The 20,572-nt window shown below is 34.1% G+C and overlaps 1 protein-coding gene across 1 annotated transcript; it reads left to right on the top strand.

The window, feature by feature from the left end:
* Nucleotides 1-8,846: 8,846 nt before the first annotated feature.
* LOC100818153 (rhamnogalacturonan I rhamnosyltransferase 1) lies at nt 8,847-13,876 on the top strand. Its single transcript, XM_003517829.5, has 8 exons — nt 8,847-9,198; nt 10,676-10,746; nt 10,865-10,953; nt 11,429-11,594; nt 11,708-11,997; nt 12,740-12,944; nt 13,041-13,198; nt 13,499-13,876. Exons 1-8 carry the CDS (start codon nt 8,847-8,849, stop codon nt 13,731-13,733), a joined length of 1,566 nt encoding a protein of 521 aa, XP_003517877.1. The 3' UTR covers nt 13,734-13,876.
* The last annotated feature ends 6,696 nt before the right edge of the window (nt 13,877-20,572 follow it).

A 20,572-nucleotide genomic window follows, 5' to 3' on the forward strand; every position in this document is an offset into this window, starting at 1 on the left:
TATGTGTGTGTGTGTGTGTGTTCCTGTGTGTGTGTGTGTGTGTGTGTGTGTCTGTGTGTCTCGTGTGTGTGTGTGTGTTTTCGTGTGTGTGTGTGTGTGTGTGTTCCTGTGTGTGTGTGTGTGTGTGTGTTCGTGTGTGTGTGTGTGTGTTCGTGTGTGTGTATGTGTTCGTGTGTGTGTGTGTGTGTGTGTGTGGGTGTGTGTATGTGTTCGTGTGTGTGTGTGTGTGTGTGTGTGTGGTTGTGTGGCTGTGTATGTGTGTGTGTGTGTTGAAGATGCACACAAAGCGATGCACTGTTAAAAGGGTCCAGAAGTTAGAAGCCGAGCTTAACAAGCTTGAATCTGAAGCTGAACAATCGGGTCTGAAAATCAATTTTGCTAAGAGTAGATTCGGAGCTTTCAGGATTTCTGATCAATGGAAGCATGATGCAGCAAAGTACTTGAACTACAGCTGCTTAACTCTTCCTTTTGTGTATCTTGGCATACCTATAGGGGCTATTAATGCAACAAAATGGTGAGTTGTGGACCAAAGTTTTGAATTCCAAATATGGTGGATGGAGGAACCTTGAAGAAACAGGAAATTCAGCAAAACAATCTGTTTGGTGGAGGGATCAAAAACAAGCTTTCAATCAATCTCAACAGGGACTGGTTATTCAAAATAACATGAGGTGGAAGGTGGGGGATGGAGAGAAAGTTAGATTTTGGACATATAAGTGGATTAATCAAGAGGAGTCGCTAGCAGAAAGGTACCCCAGGCTGATTATTATATCCTCACAACAGAATCACACCATTAGGCAGATGGGAACTCAAAATGACACGGGCTGGGAATGGAATTTTTCATGGAGAAGACTGCTTTTTGACAATGAAATTGATACTGCCATCAGTTTCCTTAGGGAGGTACAAGGACAAAGCATACAGCAACAACAAATTGACATTTGGGAGTGGATAGGAGATTCATCAGGGATTTACACAACTTGCAGCGCCTACAATCTGATATGGGAGGAAATTGCTGGTGGCCAGAAGGAGGATTGGAGTATGGAACTATGGAAGACAAAGATACCTAGCAAAATTGTGGTATTCGCTTGGAGATTATGCAGGGGCAGATTGCCCACAAAGGAGAATCTGCGAAAAAGGAACATACAAATCAACAATATGCTTTGCCCTTTCTGCAGTGGAGCTATGGAAGGAAGATGAATCTCACCTATTTATTCATTGCATCAAAATCCAACCAATTTGGTGGGAATCGATGTCATGGATGAATATCAAAGGCGCTTTCCCCTTCAACCTGAAACAGCACTTCATGCAGCACATTTCTATCCAGATTGAAGGATTAAGGGCTAAGCGATGGAGGTATTGGTGGCTGGCAGTAACATGGTCTATATGGAAGCTCAGAAACAGAATTTTGTTTGCAAATGCAGAATTTGATACTAATCGGCTTTTTGAAGAATTTTGTTTGCAAATGCAGAATTTTATACTAATCGGCTTTTTGAAGATGCTATCTTTATAATTTGGACTTGGCTTAGACAATTTGAGAAGGACTTCACAGTCCACTATAATCAGTGGTCAAGTAATATTAGACAAGGCTTTTGTTTTTGTAGAGGGAGTGCACATAGTTTCAGAAATACTTGTACACTACACAAGTAGACCTATTAGACTACTTATGTACTACATATAATAGTCCATACCTTTGTAATTAGTACCTCTGGTACTTTATTTCAATATAATATATTTATCTTTGCTGATAAAAAAAAACATTTGCTTGCCGATTGATCAAAGATAGAATCCCAACTAAAGGGAATTTGCGGAGAAGACAGCTGGAGAAAGGCTTTGCCCAGCCCTACAACTATTGGTCTAGTAATTTATCAACAACATTTTTTGATTAGGGTAGCAGTGCAGGGTTATTGTATTCTATTTAGATTGGCACCTGATTTGTAGGACCTATGGTTCTGCTAGTCTGCTGGTTTCTACCTTGTATATTTAGTACCTTTGGTACTCACAGTTATTAATACAAATTATAATTTTGCTGATAAAAAAACATAATAGAAGACAGAGAGAAGGGCAGTGGCAGTCACAACATATATATACAGAAGGCATGAACATATCAGTCCAATGAAAGAAAGGTAATGTAGACAGGTATAGCATAAGTTACAAATATACCAGTAATGCATACAACAACAATTTCAAATTAGTTTTCGAATCAAACATATAAATACCTGAGTTCGAGGCTTCAAAGATATAATCAAAGCGCTTCCACAGCAACGCCAATTAGTAGTAGTAAATGATAACCCTAAAAAAACCATACAGAAATTAGCCACATTGTATTTAAAGCCTTTTATCAACAATATGAGGGTTGTCCAGTATTCAAATAGAGAAGAACCATAATGATAATGGGTTTAGCTTTTTCCGTGAGTAATGGAGAAGGAAAACTTGTCTACAATAGTACTAGTAGTTGTTTCATTTGCACACTGCACAATTCACATGACTTTCAGCACAAGCTGACTATTCAAGCCATGATGACCATAGGAAGAACCACTTAAGAAAAATTCTTCGAAAACAAACAAACAAACCCCATGAAAGGAAAACAAACAAATAAACCCTAACAAACAAACCAGTTAAGAGTGCTGGTAGTAGCTTTACATGGATCAGGCCCAATGGTAGTGTGAAGAGTAGGCTTGATAGATTCCTGGTTTCAGACCAATGGCTGTCTACTTGGCTTGATAGTTGTCAACATGTCCTACCACACAACTTTTCTTATCATTGCCCAACCATCTTGCAAACTAAGCTGGTGGATTGGGGTCTTGAGCCATTTAGGGTAGCTGATTGGTGGATTCATCAAAAAGGGTATCAAAAATTGGTGAAGGAACTTGGAGTAGTGCTCAGCAGGGGGGTTGGGGGGGTTTTGTTCTCAAAAACAAGCTGATGTACTTAAAAGATGTCATAAGGCAATGGAGTAAAGATTATGGGTTCATTAATGACAAAGGAATTCAAAAAATCCAACAGAAGCTAAATGAAGTGGAAGATGTAGCATCCAATACAAGTCTATCCGAGGAAGACATCAAGGCTAAGAGAGATTTACAGCAACAATTGTGGGAGGTCTCAAATGCCTATGAATCCCTTTTAAGACATAAATCTAAAGCAAAGTGGTTAAAAGAAGGGGACTTCAACTCAGCATATTATGTTTGAAATGCTTCCTTGTCCAGGTTTTTTTTTTCAGCTTGCTTATATAGCTCATGCTTCTATTTATATTATGTTTTCTATTGGTCTTTCCTTTTTAACCTTTTGATTTCATTTAAGTTCGAGAATGTGTTCTACTTTTAAAAAGTTTGATATGTTAAAAAAATAGTTTACTTATGTTACTTTTGCCACAATGCCATACGGCTTAATTCCATGGTGGATTTTTGGGTTGCCACTATTCACCATTGATAACACTGATAATAAGTACAAAAAAAAAAATTAAAAAGTAAATACAGTAGGGAGGCAGAGATATAAAGGTTGCCAACCTGACTGTCTGATCTGTGTGTATTCCAACAAGTAGAAAATCTCCAAGATCCCTAGAAAGCCTCAAGATCTATATAACATAAAGGTCAGTTAATACAATATCAAGCCACACATCCATTTAAACAATCTAAATGGTAGTAGCAGCATAGAAGTAAATTATTGCAAGAGCCTAGTATAATTTATCATGTCTCACCCTCCCAGAATAACCCACATCTAATAACCCAAGATTTATTTTCTATAGCCAGATATAACAGGCAAATGGCAATAGATTATTGAATAAAAACAACATAAGTAGAAATCAAGATGTAGATGGATCAAAGAGGGGGACAACAACACATCCTATTTTCATAGAGTTATTAATTTGAGGAGGATGAGAAATGCTTTGAGGGGGTTGCAGATTCGTGACACCTGGGTGGAAAATCCTTACATTATAAAGGCTGAAACCCTTCATCATTTTCAGATAAGTAGTTCACTTCAGGATATGTTATTGTAAAACAGTTACAAGCATAATAACTAAATGCAATACAAGAAAATGAGAACTGACGAACCCAGTTACTTTGAATAGGTAAATGTTTTTAATATCAATAGTTACCTATTTTTATAGTCCAAAACAGTTATCAATAGTTACCTATTTTAATCCCACATCGTAAAATAACTAAATGCAATAACCTATTTTAATATCAACAGTTACCTATTTAAAACAGTTACAAGCATAATTTGCAATAACAGAATATGAGAACTTTTAGAAACTGTCAATATGAGGCAAGTGAATAGTTTATAAACAATCTGGAAGCATTCAACAATTAAGCGAATAAAATAGAAAAGAGAGCAAGCAACCTAGTTCCTTAAATCCAGTTGGGTAAAAACATTATCTATACTTAAGCATTACTTGCTCAAGAAACAAAAAATATGTTAAAACAACAATAGTGAAGCCCCCTCTGTTGGACAGTAAAATGTTAAACCAATTGCAGGCAATTTCAACAACCCTGTGGATCCATCTACAGAAATCATGGTTGATTCTCTGTTATAGTGCAAACAGAATAACACCTTACTAAAAATCATGCAACATTACTTATTACTACCCAGAAAAAATAAAATAGGTCAAATGAAGTATAGAAGTTAGTGTTACCTTGATCAAGAGAACCCAAAAACACACGCACGTCAACGGAGCCTGTACAATCGCAAACAAAAACTTTTTCTTTATTATCCGATGCCACTCTCAATCGCAAACGACGAAACTCAGCATACACCAATTTGACCTACGTACCTCGCGGAGAAAGCTTTGACCTTTGAGCACCGACGACTGTTTCAGCACCCTAGTAGCAACAGTGTATCTAAGGTTTTCTTTGAGCCAGGACAATGTGGGTTCTGTGGGGTTCGAGCGACGACAATATGGGTTTTCCGGCAGTGTAGGGGGTTCTATGGGTTCGACCAACGACAATGTGGGTGTCGACGGAGCGGTTTTCGGCAGATTTTGGGCGGGAGGAGAAAGAGAACAGTGATTTCAGGCAGGAGGATGACAAAGAGAAGAGGTAGGGCAAGGTTTTCGAGCGTGCGCGACTTCTGAAAATTCTATTTTTTTTAACTTATAAAGACAACAACATCGGTTTTTTATGGATAATTGATGTTAACTGAATGTAGTTAACATCAGTTTTGTAAAAACTGATGTTAACATCAAATACATTACATCGGTTTTTTAACAAACCGATGTTAAAATCAACTCCTTAACATCGGCTCCCTCAAAACCGATGCTAACTCTATGAAGTTAACATCGGTTTTGCCCAAACCGATGTTACCATATTCATCTTAACATCATGTTAACATCGGTTTTTTAAAGAACCGATGTTAACATCAATTAGTTTACATCGGTTATGCTAAAAATGATGTTAAGTAACTCTATTTAATTACAAAAATGCCATCGCGCTTTCATTAACATCGGTTTTTGCTATAACCGATGTTAATAAGGCGATGTAGAAAGCTTTTTTTTTAGTAGTGTTCAGCCAGATGCAGTCCTAGTTTCAGTCGTAGATGTAGCCACATGGACTCACACTGCCTCCTGAGCCTGAGGTTGGTCTTTCAACTGCTTGTGTTAGCACAAAGGAGAGTTGTGTTGATCCCTCAGGGAGCGATCCAAGCACGGGTGACTCAGACAAATGCGGGTTGTACATCGAAGAAAATCCTTCCCGCCTGGTTGCCCTAAGAAGACTTTATGAGGGATCCACAACCATTCATAACATTCCTTTACTGCATGATCAAGTCAAGGTTGGTGTTGAGGAGGTTAGAGATGCAGATGCTCCTATTCCTGTACCCACTGAAGAGGTTAAGTTAGTGGGGCAGGCACTTAACACCTTCCTTGCTTGGGCGACACATCTTGTCAAGCGTTTACCAAAACAAGTATTTCAGTGTCATTAAATGTTTCCTTTTTCAATTAAAGTGTTCATTGTAATTAAATTATATTAATTAACTATATTGGATAAACAGGGAGCTGTGGAACCCGTGAAACCTACAGATAGGCCGAATCATGATATCGATGATCCCCTATATCTGATGATATTGACCATCCCACAACTTTTTCTGAAGTCGTTGCAGGTTATGTGAGATGCTACCGTGTTTGGGGTGTTTAATGAGAACTTCTCCTTGTACATAAAACATGAAGATATGTCTGAAATAACACATGGTGGTCAATGTCTAAGTATCTCTGTTATACAGTTATGGATTCTGTAAGTCAGTTTACATTATTGTTTATTACCTAATATATTGTTTTAAATTCATACATAATTTACTTTATGTTAACAACAATAGGCATATGATTGAGATAAGTATGCGAGCGGGGAATGCCGATGTGTATGAATTTCTTGAGTCACAATCCATCTAGAGATCTGGGAAATCATAATTTGAATTAGAAAGTTACATTAAGAATTGGATGCAAAATTCAAAGAGGGATGTGTACCTAAGAGCCTATCTGAATGGGTAAGTTAAACTGAACAAATGAATTTAAATAATGTATAATACTATAATAACCTATATTGGTCTCCACTACAGTGCACATTGGCTAATGGTCGTGATTTTGTCTAAAGAAAATGTTGTCATTTGGTTTTGTTTGTTGCCTAATAGGCCAAACAACTACCTCAAAGGAATAATTAACAGGTCAGTGTTGTTTTTCAATACATTTGCATTAGCATTAGTCGGGAACATCAATATTTTAATTTTACAATAAGCATTCATGTTTGTATTCAACAATGCTTTGAAAGGACTTGACGATACTCCACAAAGTAAATCCAAGGTTGTTGCTAGGTGGATTGTTGTTAAAGTAAGTCATTTAAACAATGCTTGTAGTTATATTTTATAGTACTGTGTAAACTAATTTGTACTTAACTTTGAATATATAAATTTTATAATGTATTTAGTGTAATAGACAAAAAGGAAGCATTGAGTGTGGGTATTACGTCATGCACTGGATGTCAACTACAATCTTAGGAACTTTCAAGAATAATTGGGAAACAGTAATTGCTTAATTCAAACAATTTTCATTTTGTTATGATTGATATTATATTATTAACTTATATTTTTTTTTAATATCATGCAGTATTTCAATGATGCTAGACCATTGGAACAAGAGAGATTTAAGGTGTTTCACATCCAGTGGGCAAAGTTTTATTTGAAAGTTAAAAATGAAACCCGGGATTTTAGGCAATTTTGTAATTGTAGTTCACTTGACATTTTTTACAATTCATGTCTCCTTAACATTAAATGTTTTTTTTTAATTCATAGTAATTAATAAATTTGTCATGGAATTTCTGGTAAAAACTATTTCAAAACAAAATGAAAATTATATGCAGTGTGGTCTGCTTTTAAAATTTGTAGGTTAATTTTGGGGTTATTGAAAAAACAAACAGCAAATTGAAAAAAAATTCCTAAAAACGTCAGTTTTTTTTTCCAAAAATCGATGTTAACGTACACTAACAACATCGCTTTTTTAAAAAACCAATGTTAACTGCCTCTAACAACATTGAGTTTTTAAAACATTAACATTGATTTTTTAAAAAACCGATGTTAACGTGCACTAACAACATTGATTTTTTACAAAACCAATTTTGAAAGTTGTCAATAACCAATGTTAAAAGCTTATTTAATTTTATAGTAGTGATTACTTGTTTCAACCACACTTTGTGGCTTCTTATTAATGAAATTCATCTTTGCCATTCAAAAAAAAAAGTTTGTAAACCATTCGCTAGAGGTGGAAAAATTGAACAATTTATTTGTATAACTAAATTTAAAATCAATTTTTTTTTTAAATTGACCTAAAAGTGCTTCAAAACTAAGTGAAAAATCAATTTAGATCCATTTTAGTTAAACATATTTATTAACTCTAATATATTTTATATTCATGGAAAATTGATATCTCATGTTCAACCAATATTTAATTCTGGCGGAAAGGATAGGAAAAAATTATTCCTATGTAATAGAAATTCTTCTTTATGAGTGAAAATTTAGATATACCTTCCTTTGCCTAAAAAAAGATATGAACTATCTTCTGCTAGGAGTAGATGAACTTAACATATCAAAATAATTTGGAAGAAATTGGTACAGGATAAACTCGAGTGGCTTATAGCTCAGTGTGGAACAAACGTCCCCTAATATATTCTAGTAGTAAACATGATCCTTAAATTCTTAGTGCAAAAGATTATTTTGCAATTTCAGTTAAACTCATTATTGTATAAAAAATAATTTCACTCATCATATACGATAATTTATAATCACTTCTGTATTACTCTTGATCGATAAAAAAAATTTATATCGAAAGATTAGCCTTATTTAATATAGAAAAGTTTTCTTAACAGGATTATCAACTAATATATGTGCATGTACACTTTTTTTTTAACTCCTCTAATGTAAAAAAAAGAGTAAATTACTGAAAAGTGAGAATGCATCCTAAATTCGTATGAATCTTTTCTTCCCCTTAAAGCATTTCACAAAATAAGATAAAGACAATAGTGGAAAGGCGTTAATATTCATTTAGATTTGTCAATGAAAGTAAAATGAAGTCACCAACATACTTACCGTGTGTGCCCTAAGTAGAACTTTGAAAATTTCATGGTTTAAATAACCTTGCTTTTCCAACTTTTCATCCTAAGAAATTAATCCCCTTAAATTCATCTTGGTGATTCCTATCCTTCAACACCAACATAACTCTTGTTTTAATTTCTTTCTTTCCCTAAGAAAAGTTTCTCTTCATTTTATTTCTTCTTCTCATCCATTTTCAAACCTTGTTATCCTTTTGCCACTCACATTGTAGTACAAATCATATGATATACAAAAGTAACTAGCTAGTTGCATGCGTCTGTATAATGCTCTACAACAAGGTTGTTATTGAGGAATCAGAGCTAGAGAAAAGGAGAAAGGAAAAATCATATAGTAAGATGAGATATGAAGCACTGATCAATTTGGTCATTGGAGGGGTCAAGAATGAGAAATTCAAAGGGTTGCTAAATGATGGCATAAAGGGTGAACACAAACTCAGATTTATCACGCTTGCTCGGAAGAGATCATCTCTTTTGAAGCTTTGGACACTTCGAGCTGCATTTGTGATGCTGCTTTGGACCATTATTGTAGTGCAATTCAAAGGCCTTGGTGACATGGTAACACCTGCCATGTTCAAGACTAGTACTCATTCTTCTGCCTTCTCTCTACCACCTCAAAGTACGTATCTTAATCTTTCTGGCAACTTTTTTTTTTTTTTGATGATGATCTTTCAAGCTATTAAAAAGACTATAACAGGGTTGCTACTAAAGATGTCATCTTTTAATAATTATATAGGCTTAATTTTTTTTATATATTATATATGTTTGGATCCTTTTAAAATTTTCTTGTTTTAGTCCCTATTGATTTTATTTTATTTTAGTTTATGATGTTAAGATTTCTACTAGATGATGACATGACTAACGAGAAATTATCAAGTAGTTGATGACTATCATATACCTATGATACTAATTAATTTTTACTTAACATGCAAACATTTAAAACTTTTAATTTTAGAAAAATAATAACATTTAGTTCATATATTGTAGAGATTAATTAAGACTATCATATTTTCAGACCATACAATAATTTGTCGTGACCGACAGAAATTAGAAAACAGGTCTAGCTAATAATAATAGTAGGTACCAAATCTGAACCAAAAAATATGAATGTTTTATAATAAAAATTTATTTTAGTCTAACTATATAATATATTATTTCAGTTTTTTCTTATTTAGTTTGAAGTTTGCTAGCAATAGTTTTGTCCCCATTTCGTTTTATGAAAGTTTTCAAAAAGCTACGATTGAAGAGTTCCACTTTCTGTAGAAATGAAAGTTGTCTAACTATCGTTATGAAATAGGATTTTAATTCGTATGCATCACCAGCGTAAAGATGTTTTACATCGTAGTCAATCACAATATTTTATATTTTTAAAATGTTTATTAAGTCTTACTTCAACTACAAGTACTGTGCACATGCAAAAGTTGATAGTGTAAAGAACTAGTATATAACAATTAAACGCTAAGAAAGAAGGTTTTACGTTGCAGTTAAAGTTGTTTTGCCGTTGTAGTCTAATAATAAGCAGTCCCATGCGCCAATAGGATCCACAATCGCGGCCTAATTTGGTTCCGGCCCCATTAGGTGATGCACTCTCGTGATTCTAAAATTTGCTATAAACTCGTAACAGATAATATTTTACCATGCGAATGTAACTTACCTTTTCTTTTAATTAAATTGATAAGAATCTCATATAAATAGTAAACCACCAAAAAAGATAATATGAATTAAAGATATTAATTTTACTTTCAGTTACCTATATAGCCCAAAAGGCTTAAACCACCAAATAAGAATTTTCCTTTCTATGTCTACCCTGGTCCAGGAATAAACTCACAATTTACCCTTTTTCCTTTAAAAATATATCTGTAATGACTGAAAATGAATCACACGTTAAAACCTTGCCTTGTAGTTGCACGCAAGCACTAAACTAGCACATAATCATTGTGCATTTTATCTACCATACGCATCAACTTCGCATATGAATTTGCACACATAAAGGTTTCCAAAACAGGCTAAGTTCCACGGATTATAACTCCCAAAGACTAAACAAAATGGAATAGCAACAAGTAATATCTTATCCCCTACGTTTAATTTCCATGCAGGGGTTTACGAGAATAATAATGGGTATCTAATGGTTTCTTCGAATGGAGGATTGAATCAAATGCGAGCTGGAGTAAGCTTTTGTCATTGATCCAATACTTTATTCCTTACATTACTGATGCGTGCAATTGCTCACTTTCCATGGTTAATAGCATTCCTAATTATTGTTATTATTTTATCAATTTGAGCAGATATGTGACATGGTTACCATTGCAAGTTACTTAAATGTTACACTAATAGTTCCCGAGCTGGATAATATCTCTTTTTGGAATGATCATAGGTGAGTGGAGCCAGTTTGTTCCCTTTCACTATTTTTCTTAATTTAGAGTAAATTACGCTCTTTTGGAGATTTCTTAGATTGTACTAAACCCTTTGTTTTTTAAGGTTTACAGCATTTTCCTTAAAGGAATATACCTTATAGTGTTTTTCAAATAATTAATAGGGCTAATATAATGTGTATAGGTTGTGTTAGTATAATGTTTTGCAACCATTTAATAATAGGGTTATTATAAGGAGGAAATTTCCTCCTTATAATAAAATTAAATTACACTAGTTTTTGTTGAAATTTTCTCTAATACTTTTTTTAAAAAAAGAGTATTAGAGAAAATTTTAAGAAAAACTAGTGTAATTTAATTTTTTTTTCTAAAAATTTTAGGCATGGATACATTAGGAAGGACTCATTGAACAAGCTATCTAGCTAGCAATTTGGTTATGAAAATGGTACATTAAAAATTGTGTGCTGATTATGGCTGCAGCCAATTCAAAGATATATTCAATGTGGATTATTTCATCAATTCATTGAGAGATGAGATTCAGATACTGAAAGAGCTTCCTCCCCAACAAAAGAAGAAGGTGGAAACAAAATCCATCTATTCCATGCCACCCATTAGTTGGTCAAATATGTCATATTACTACGATGTGGTAGGTAGCCTTCTAGCATAGAGTTAAAAATTAAATTACAATAATTAATAACGTGCATACCTTGTCAAATCATATAAAAATTAACTTCAATTTTCGAATATAAAAAAAAATAGATTCTTCCCCGGATAAAAACATATGGGGTGGTACACTTCACTAAATCTGATGCAAGACTTGCAAATAATGGGATTCCTGAGGAGGCTCAGAAACTTAGATGCCGAGTGAATTACCATGCTTTGAGATTTGTTCCTCCAATTGAGCAATTGGCCAAGAAGATTGTTAAGATTCTTAAGGAAAGAGGGTCTTTCTTGTCACTTCATCTTAGATATGAAATGGACATGATAGCTTTCACTGGTTGCAATGAAGGATGCAACAAGGAAGAGATTGATCAGTTAACAAAAATGAGGTAAGCAACATTATTCACTCTTCAACATGGGAAAATCAATTGTAACTCTGGTGTTTGATATTTGCACACCCCTCGTACACTTGAACACAATTAACCATTTAAAGTACACTAATCCTCCAAATTTTAATTGGATTTGAGCATTTTCTCTATGACTAGTATTTCTACATAGAAAAATTATCATTTGGCATGACACACTTCTACACTCCCTAACACCCCCTCTCACATTTGGTAAGCTTAGTTGGGCCAACTTGTATGTTCTATAAAAAAAAGTTTGGCACAAAGACAAAAGAAGCCTTATCTCACTGGTTAAGGTAGATTATATAGATCACACAACACCATTGAATTTGATAAAAGACCAAAATCTCAATTTATTTTGCCATAAGATCCCACTTAGTGCATGTTTGCAAAAAGATCTATGTCCTTACTTTTTCCGTTCATCCATTGGATCTATATTGGCTAGCGAGATGCAGCATTTTCAACGGAATTTTTTTTCCCTTCAATTCCTTCTTGGTTTCACTCCCTTTTTATAAGGTTAAAAATCATACAATTTACTCATTTTAAAGATACTCCCGGTGACTTTCTTTTGCACGTACGTGTCTAAACCATTAAGTAAGAATGTAAAGCATGGTAAAAAAGAGTGTGAAATTATGATTGCATTTTCACATATGCCAAGTATTGTGAAAAGTACATTTCTCATAATATAGTACACTAAAATCATTGTTTGCTCTCTAAATTTGTTTAGATATGCTTATCCATGGTGGAAAGAGAAAGAGATAGATTCTGAGAAGAAAAGAAAAGATGGTCTTTGCCCTCTGACTCCTGAGGAAACTGCTCTAACACTACGTGCATTGGACATTGATCGTAATATTCAAGTTTATATTGCTGCTGGGGACATATATAAACCAGAGAAAAGAATGGCAAGTCTCAAAGAAGCCTTCCCAAATCTGGTTAGCAAACACAACCTTTTCAGAACTACAATCAACAATTTCTGGCAATTTAAACAAAATTATAATTAACTTGTTATCTACTAATTACCTTAATAGGTTAAGAAGGAGACATTATTGGAACCCACGGAGCTTGATCCTTTCCGGAACCATTCAAACCAAATGGCAGCATTAGATTATTACGTGTCAATAGAGAGTGACATATTTGTTCCCTCATACATAGGGAACATGGCAAAACTGGTTGAGGGCCACAGAAGGTGCATAAATTTTATTTCGTTGCATTAACCATATAAAGGAGAAATTATTAGGTTAGTCGGTACCATCATAGTCTCAATTAATCTCCATATGACATATAATGGAGTATTATTAAGTTTTCTTGTAAATTAAAAAACTTTGATATATATTACATATAGAAAAAATAACTAACATACCTCAGTCTAGGGGCTCCTTCGCACGGTACAATTTTATCGCTATGTCCGGGCTCGTGCTCACATGCCACATATAAAGGCATGAAATAGGTTAGTATGCTCTTAAGATTAATTTTGTGATGCTTTCAGGTACTTGGGATTCAAGAAAACAATTCTTTTAAACAGAAAAATTCTGGTGAAACTCATAGACAAGTACAAAAATGGGATCATAAATTGGAACCAGTTCTCCACTTCAGTGAAGGTAGCTCATGCAGACCGTGTAGGGAACCCAATTACAAGATCAATGGTGCCTGGAAAACCCAAGGAAGAGGATTATTTCTACACAAACCCACAAGAGTGCTTGTCACCAGTTGATGGACCTTAACTTCACATCACAAGCTAGAGACTTTATGCTCTATTTTGTGAGGGAATTGAACCAGAGTGGAAAGAAGATTCATTAACATAAGGATCAATCACACTGACTAAGTTTGCAATTTGGATTTTCTTTAAATAATCATAGAGGTGTAATTAAATTCAAACACTGGTATGATAGTTATGTAACATCGATATCATTATATAACTGTTTGTTATATCTTTATGTATTTATTGTTTTGTAAGAAATAATATTTTAATTACTCTCTCTCAAATAAAATATTTTAATTACTTAGATTAGTTGGAAGCCAAAATGACTCCTAGGATCATGCAAAGTTGTTCGTAGCGGCTGGATGGCAGCAAGAGTACACTGACATGAGATGTGTGCAGATCCCCTAGCAAACAAAAGAACTGAGAAGGATAACCCAAAGAGAGGAGAGGAGAGAATTTTCGGTGGGTTGAAAACAGTGGGAGAACGTCTCCTTTTATAGGCACAGGACCGGTCTGGCAACGATCATATTTTTTCCAGTAACATGGAATAAAATCCTATAATTAATACCGGGTAACCGGAAATAATATGTCATTAATAATATAATCCGGTAATTAAGCCCGTTAAAATCAACGTGTAAAATCAATTTAAAACCGTAATAAAATCTGAGTTTAAAAAGGAATTAGTTTTAGAAGAAAATCCCATTAAAAATCAATTTGCACTATATCGAACCCACATGGTCTGAACTTATACGCGCGAGACTCGTGTTTCTTAATAGCTAGCTTAATCCTTCTCATCACATATTTGTATATATACCCTTTAAGATAGGCTAAATTACGGCCTTAAAAAAAAAGATATGTTAAACTACCCAATATGAGAGTTTGGAGCCTTTTGGGATATTTCACAAATTCCAACAATACATTTCACAGTTTAAAGAAATGCTAAATGTAACATCTGATTTTGGGGGTAGAGGTAAAAGAGAAAATGACAAATATAATAAATTTATTTTATCGTAAATGTTAGTAATTAATAAGGGATTCAAATCGATGATCTGTTAATTCCTCCAACCCTTATGTTATGTCCCTCCCCCCAACCACCAAACTAGCTCATGATAGACATGATATTTGATGTGATGAAAAAGTTAAGAACATTTGGTACAAGTAAATTTTTTTCATGCCCAAAAATCACCATCAATGTGATTCCTATGATTGACTAAATTTGTTTGGTAGGTCTTAAATATTCTCATGTAAGTTTTTTGAAATAAAAGAGTAACATATTAATTTTTACCACAATTTTTAATTATTTGTCAAATTTAATGATTTAATAAGAGTAACGTGATATTTTTAGTGTGATAAACTTATTTTTTAAGTCAAGAAAGTTAGATTCACACCTCTTCCATGATAATATTTTTGTGGAAAATATAGCCAAAATAATTCTTGAAAAACAGTTTTTTTACAAGGATTGTTAACATGATAACACAACTCAACAACAGAGCAATTGGAATCCATATTCCCTGGTACTTGCAAAGATATGCAAGGAGCACCAATAAAATAGAGCCAAAACTGAACCACAAAATAAATGCTAGAGACACAAATTTTAATGTAAAAACCCCTCAAAGCAAGAATAAAAAACATGGGCAAACAGACCAAAGAAAAAGTTTCACTATGATAAACAAAAGATAAAAGAAGATCTCCAATAAATACACAAAACATGCATACAATCAAGTTAATTAGATATATAAAATTGTGTCTAATTAACTATGTACATCATTATTATAATAATTACAATAATAACCAAAGTTAGTTAGTATAAAATTAGATGTACTTGTTATTACTATTATCGTAATGGTTAAGGTGATAATTAAAATAAAATTACATAAAACTAATTATGTGTTTGTTGTATTTATGATAATGGTTAAAGTTATAATTGTTGGACAAATGGTCTCAGTTATCTTAAGAAGGGGAGGTTGAATTAAGATACAAAGACTATTCCCTAATTAAAATTTCACTCTCTCTTTTTGGATTAACAATGCACCCTTAACATGAGTTACTCAAAAGACAATTCAAAATAAAATTCTTTAAAGCAAAAGATAAATAACAATAAATAAAAGAAGTTTAAGGGAAGAGAGAAATGCAAACTTGATTTATACTGGTTCGGCCACTTCCAGTGCCTACGTCCAGTCCTCAAACAACCCACTCGAGATTTTCCACTCTCTTTGTAAAACTCCTTTTACAAAGTCTGAACCCCACAGGGACAACCCTTCCCTTGTGTTCAGGAATCCTTTACAACAAGAGACCCTCAGTCTCTTAATCCCTTTTCTGAAGTAAGAAGAAGAGAAGAAGAAATCTCTCTTGAAAGAGATAGATTGTACAATGAAGATCAATCAAAATTCCTTATTGAATATGCAAGTGTTTGACCAAGGAATCTTTTTGAGAGGATAAGACATTTCAGTTTGGAAAAAAACTCTCTTAATCTTTTGAGAGGATAAAAACTTTTTGGGCAATGAAGACTCTCTCCTAATTTGTGTTTCCAAGTCACATATAAATAGACCTTTGATGGCCATTCATAAACCATTTGAATAGATGTGACTCTTGGAAGTTATTTTCTAAAAATCTCCTCTGGTAATCGATTACAAGACTTGTCTAATCGATTACAGGCTTTAAAGTTTGAATCAAAACGTTCAGTAACTGTTGCTAATCGATTACCATCCATGTGTAATCGATTACATAGTGTAAAATTTGAATTCAAATTTCTAATAGCTGTTATAAGTCATTTTGGCCACTGGTAATCGATTACATCCTTTGGTAATCGATTACCAGAGAGTAAATCTCTTGAAAAAGACATTTTTGCTTAAATTTCTTGGCCAAACCTTTTACAGTTTCAATTTGGAATTCCCTTCCTAAAACACTAGAGATCTTCTTGATGTTGTATCTAGTATTCTTGGATTTTTGTCTTGAATTAAACTTGAGAAGCGCATTTTCATAAGGCATCAAAACATCACGATCATATGGCATCATCAAAACATCAAAGGCAAAGTCTTTGCTTCTACAATCTCCCCCTTTTTGATGATGACAACTTAATTCCTGAAATCAAGATACAAGCAATGTATATGCAAGATATAATGTTGCATTCACTCATTTCATACTCCCCCTATGTTCTCCCCCTATGTTTTGGAATTGATGATCACTTAATCACTTGATTTCTAAGCTTTTATACCACCCCATTTCTCTCCCCCTTTGGCAACATCAAAAAGCCAAAGTATGTGGCAAACAACACAAGATGATATAACTAAAGTTTACACAATCAATCATAAGTCATAACCAAATATAAGACAATCATCCATAAGTCATAACCAAATATAATCCAAGCATAAAGACTAAGTGCCAATTATCGAGAGATAATGAAAGTTTAGAAAATAATAACGTAAAAAGCATGGCCAAATACACGGCTTATAATAAAAGATAATAACATCCTAAAAACTAAGACGGTGGTGGAAGAACGAAGCTCTGACGAAGATAAGTCACATCCTCTTCAAGCTGGGTAATGCGGGTATCCATGCCTTCAAAGCGACCATCCAAAGAATCGAATTATTCACCAACATAGGTGCAGAGACCCCGTAACTCTGAAAGAACTTCAGTTAGAAGGGCTGAGGAATCATCACGCTGAGGAGGAGGAGAAAGAGTACGCTCATCTTGTAGCGCATCCTTCTTCAGCCATTGACCATTACGATCCTTATGGTAACCAAATGAAGTGACTGCACCAGCACCTATAGCAAAGGATCGCTTGACTTGAACAAAAGGTTCATCATCAAGAGGAATTTGAAAATGATGGAGAAAAAGGGTGACCAATTGAGGATATGGAAGAGGTTCATTGGCCCGTAATGCCTTATGCATTCGATACCTAACCAAGTGAGCCCAGTCGATCTGACAACCGGTAAGAAAAGCCCACATCAAAATCAAGTCCTCCTCAGAGGCTTGAGCCAAATTAGAAGAACGGGGAAGCAAAATTCTAACGATAATATAGTGCATGATGCGACAATCAAAGGTTAATGATCCGGCCAGCAATCTACCAGTCATTTCAGCCTGGACATTACAAACCATTCGACGAGCATCATAACTAGAATAATCAAATTTCTAGTCATCAACAATGGTGCCCTCAAAAGGTGCACCTTGACTGGGTAATTTTGTCAATGAAAAGAATAGAGATTGATCAATGATCACAGAAATACCATGCACCTCAGAAGAAATAATACCATCCTGAATTTTTAAATTGTTGTAAAAGGCTTTCACAAGTTCAGGATAGTAAGACAATTTTTAGGACATAAAATCAACCAATCCAGAATTTTGAAACACTTGATAACAGCCAAATGTCTCATCATTAAAGAATTTTGTGTCTAGGTACTTAGGGTCTAAGATGATCCTAGAAGAAAATTGAGAGTTGTACCGTAGACGTTGATCATCTGAAGAAAATAGAGTAGATGATCGTGGAGATGATAAGGAAGGATGAATAGGTGTTGTGAGTGCTTCAGATGGTCTGTGGCGGCGATGGCCAGCAGCAGCGGTGGTGGAGGATGTTCCCTTTCGCTTCTTCGACGATTCTGCCATTTGATGAAGTTTTAGCGAATTTCAATTGGTGGAATTGAAAGAGGAGTGAAAATGATGAAGATTGGGCTCTGTGGGACTTGATTTGGTTAAGAATTGAGGGAGATATGAAGGTTTGAAGATTAGGGAAGAGGAGGCACGTAGGGAGGAGTGTGGTTGCGCAGCGCCACTGGATTTCGTGAGTATTTATAGAAGAGGACGTGATGCAATCGATTACAAGGTTTGGTAATTGATTATAGGAGCATTTTGCCTTCTGGTAATCGATTACAGGCTGCTGTAATCGATTATAGGCTATCTGTTCTTGTGTAATCGATTACATGTTATTGTAATCGATTACCAGAACAATATCTAGGTTGTTTCATCAAAGAATATCTATTTCTTTGCTAAAAACATCTATCTATATCAATTATCAATGTTGATACTCATTTAATTCAATCAAACAAGCATCAATCACAGAATAACACATCAATCAAAAATACAATCAAATACTTACAATTAAACACAATCAAACATCAATCTTAAACACAATCAAAAACTCATTCAAAAACAATCATCAAAGACAATCAACATTTAAGTAGAAAACAAGCATCAAAATTCAATCAAGAGTTAACAATCATAGGTAAAAAATAATTAAAAGTAATTAATCAAAGACAAGTGACCTTTGTTCGTTGTCTTCATTGATCACATATTTACTATCTTTGGGAGAAATATGAATAATCTCTAATGCATCTCTTGCCATGTGTTTGGAGAAATTGCTATCAATGTATCAACTTTGCTCTTCTCCGCTTTCATAGTCTTTCAACATGAAACCCATATTTATGATTTTATTTTTCTGAACCACTTGAAGAATTTTTGTCATTGTCTTCCCAAGTTATTTATGCTTTCTTTTCTTTGAGATTCCTCTTGTTGGATTTTTCAATTATTCTTTTAAAAACAAGACAATCGAATCTCATGTGCCCAGGTTGATTGCTTTCATAGCATGTTGGGGCTAAGGAGGAATCTTCTTCTTTCTTCTTTGTATTGATGTTTGATTCCCTTTTATTTCTTTTGTTTCTCATAAATTTATTGAACCTTTTCACAAAGAATCTGAAATCATCATCATCTTCTTCTATTTCAGTCAAGTCCTCTTTGTCACTTTCTTCTTGAATAAAAGATGATGAGTCTCTGAGTGCTATTCCTTTTCTCTTTATATCATTCTCTTCATGTTGATGGAGTCTCATAAGTTCCATTTCATGTTCTTGAAGTTTTCCAAAGAGAGTGGCAAGAGACATATTAGTGAGATCTCTTGATTCTGCAATTACTGTTACTTTTGGTTGTCATTGTCTGCTCAAATATCTCAACACTTTGTTAATAAGATCTTCATTAGGAAATATTTTTCCAAATGATGCAAGATGATTAACTATACGAGTAAATCTCTTCTGCATATCTTCTATGGTCTCATATTGAAACATTCTGAATAGTTCATATTCATGTGTGAGAGTATTTATTCTAGATCTTTTGAAATTAGTTGTTTCCTCATGTGTAACTTGTAGAGTGTCCCACATATCCTTAGCACTCTTACAATTTGAAACCCTAAAATATTCATCCATTCCTAAGGCAGAAGTAATAATGTTTTTAGCCTTTAAATTGTACTGTACTAATCTTCTTTCATCTTCAGAACACTCTTTTCTAGGTTTCTCTATTGTTGTATTACCAGCCACCATGGTGGGTACATAAGGTCCAACTTCTATGGCTTCTCAAATGTTTAAATCTATTGCCTCAATCAAAATTTGCATTCGGGTTTTCCAGTAGTGGTAACCCACTCCATTAAAAATAAGAGGCCTATTTATAGAGTTTCCTTCTGGGAATAAGAAGTTTGCTGAGGCCATTATTCTTGAAGCTTCTAAACTTAATACATGAAGCTCTGATACCACTTGTTGGACAAATGGACTCAGTTATGTTAAGAAGGGGGGGTTGAATTAAGATACAAAGACTATTCCCCAATTAAAATTTCACTCTCTTTTTTTGGATTAACAATGCACCCTTAACATGAGTTACTCAAAAGACAATTCAAAATAAACTTCTTAAAAGAAAAAGATAAATAGAAATAAATAAAAGAATTTTAAGGGAAGAGAAAAATGCAAACTTGATTTATACTGGTTCGGCCACTTCCAGTGCCTACGTCCAGTCCTCAAACAACCCACTTGAGATTTTCCACTCTCTTTGTAAAACTCCTTTTACAAAGTCTGAACCACACAGGGACAACCCTTCCCTTGTGTTCAG

The sequence above is a fragment of the Glycine max genome, chromosome 1 (genome assembly GCF_000004515.6).
Source record: "Glycine max cultivar Williams 82 chromosome 1, Glycine_max_v4.0, whole genome shotgun sequence".
Taxonomy (NCBI): domain Eukaryota; kingdom Viridiplantae; phylum Streptophyta; class Magnoliopsida; order Fabales; family Fabaceae; genus Glycine; species Glycine max.

What these genes read in the sequence shown, in the direction of transcription:
- LOC100818153 (XM_003517829.5), top strand. Translation starts at nt 8,847, where the DNA reads ATGCTCTACAACAAGGTTGTTATTGAGGAATCAGAGCTAGAGAAAAGG. An exon ending in GATCAGTTAACAAAAATGAG is followed by an intron (nt 11,998 to 12,739) that starts GTAAGCAACATT and finishes AAATTTGTTTAG; the next exon opens with ATATGCTTATCCATGGTGGA. An exon ending in AAGAAGCCTTCCCAAATCTG is followed by an intron (nt 12,945 to 13,040) that starts GTTAGCAAACAC and finishes TTACCTTAATAG; the next exon opens with GTTAAGAAGGAGACATTATT.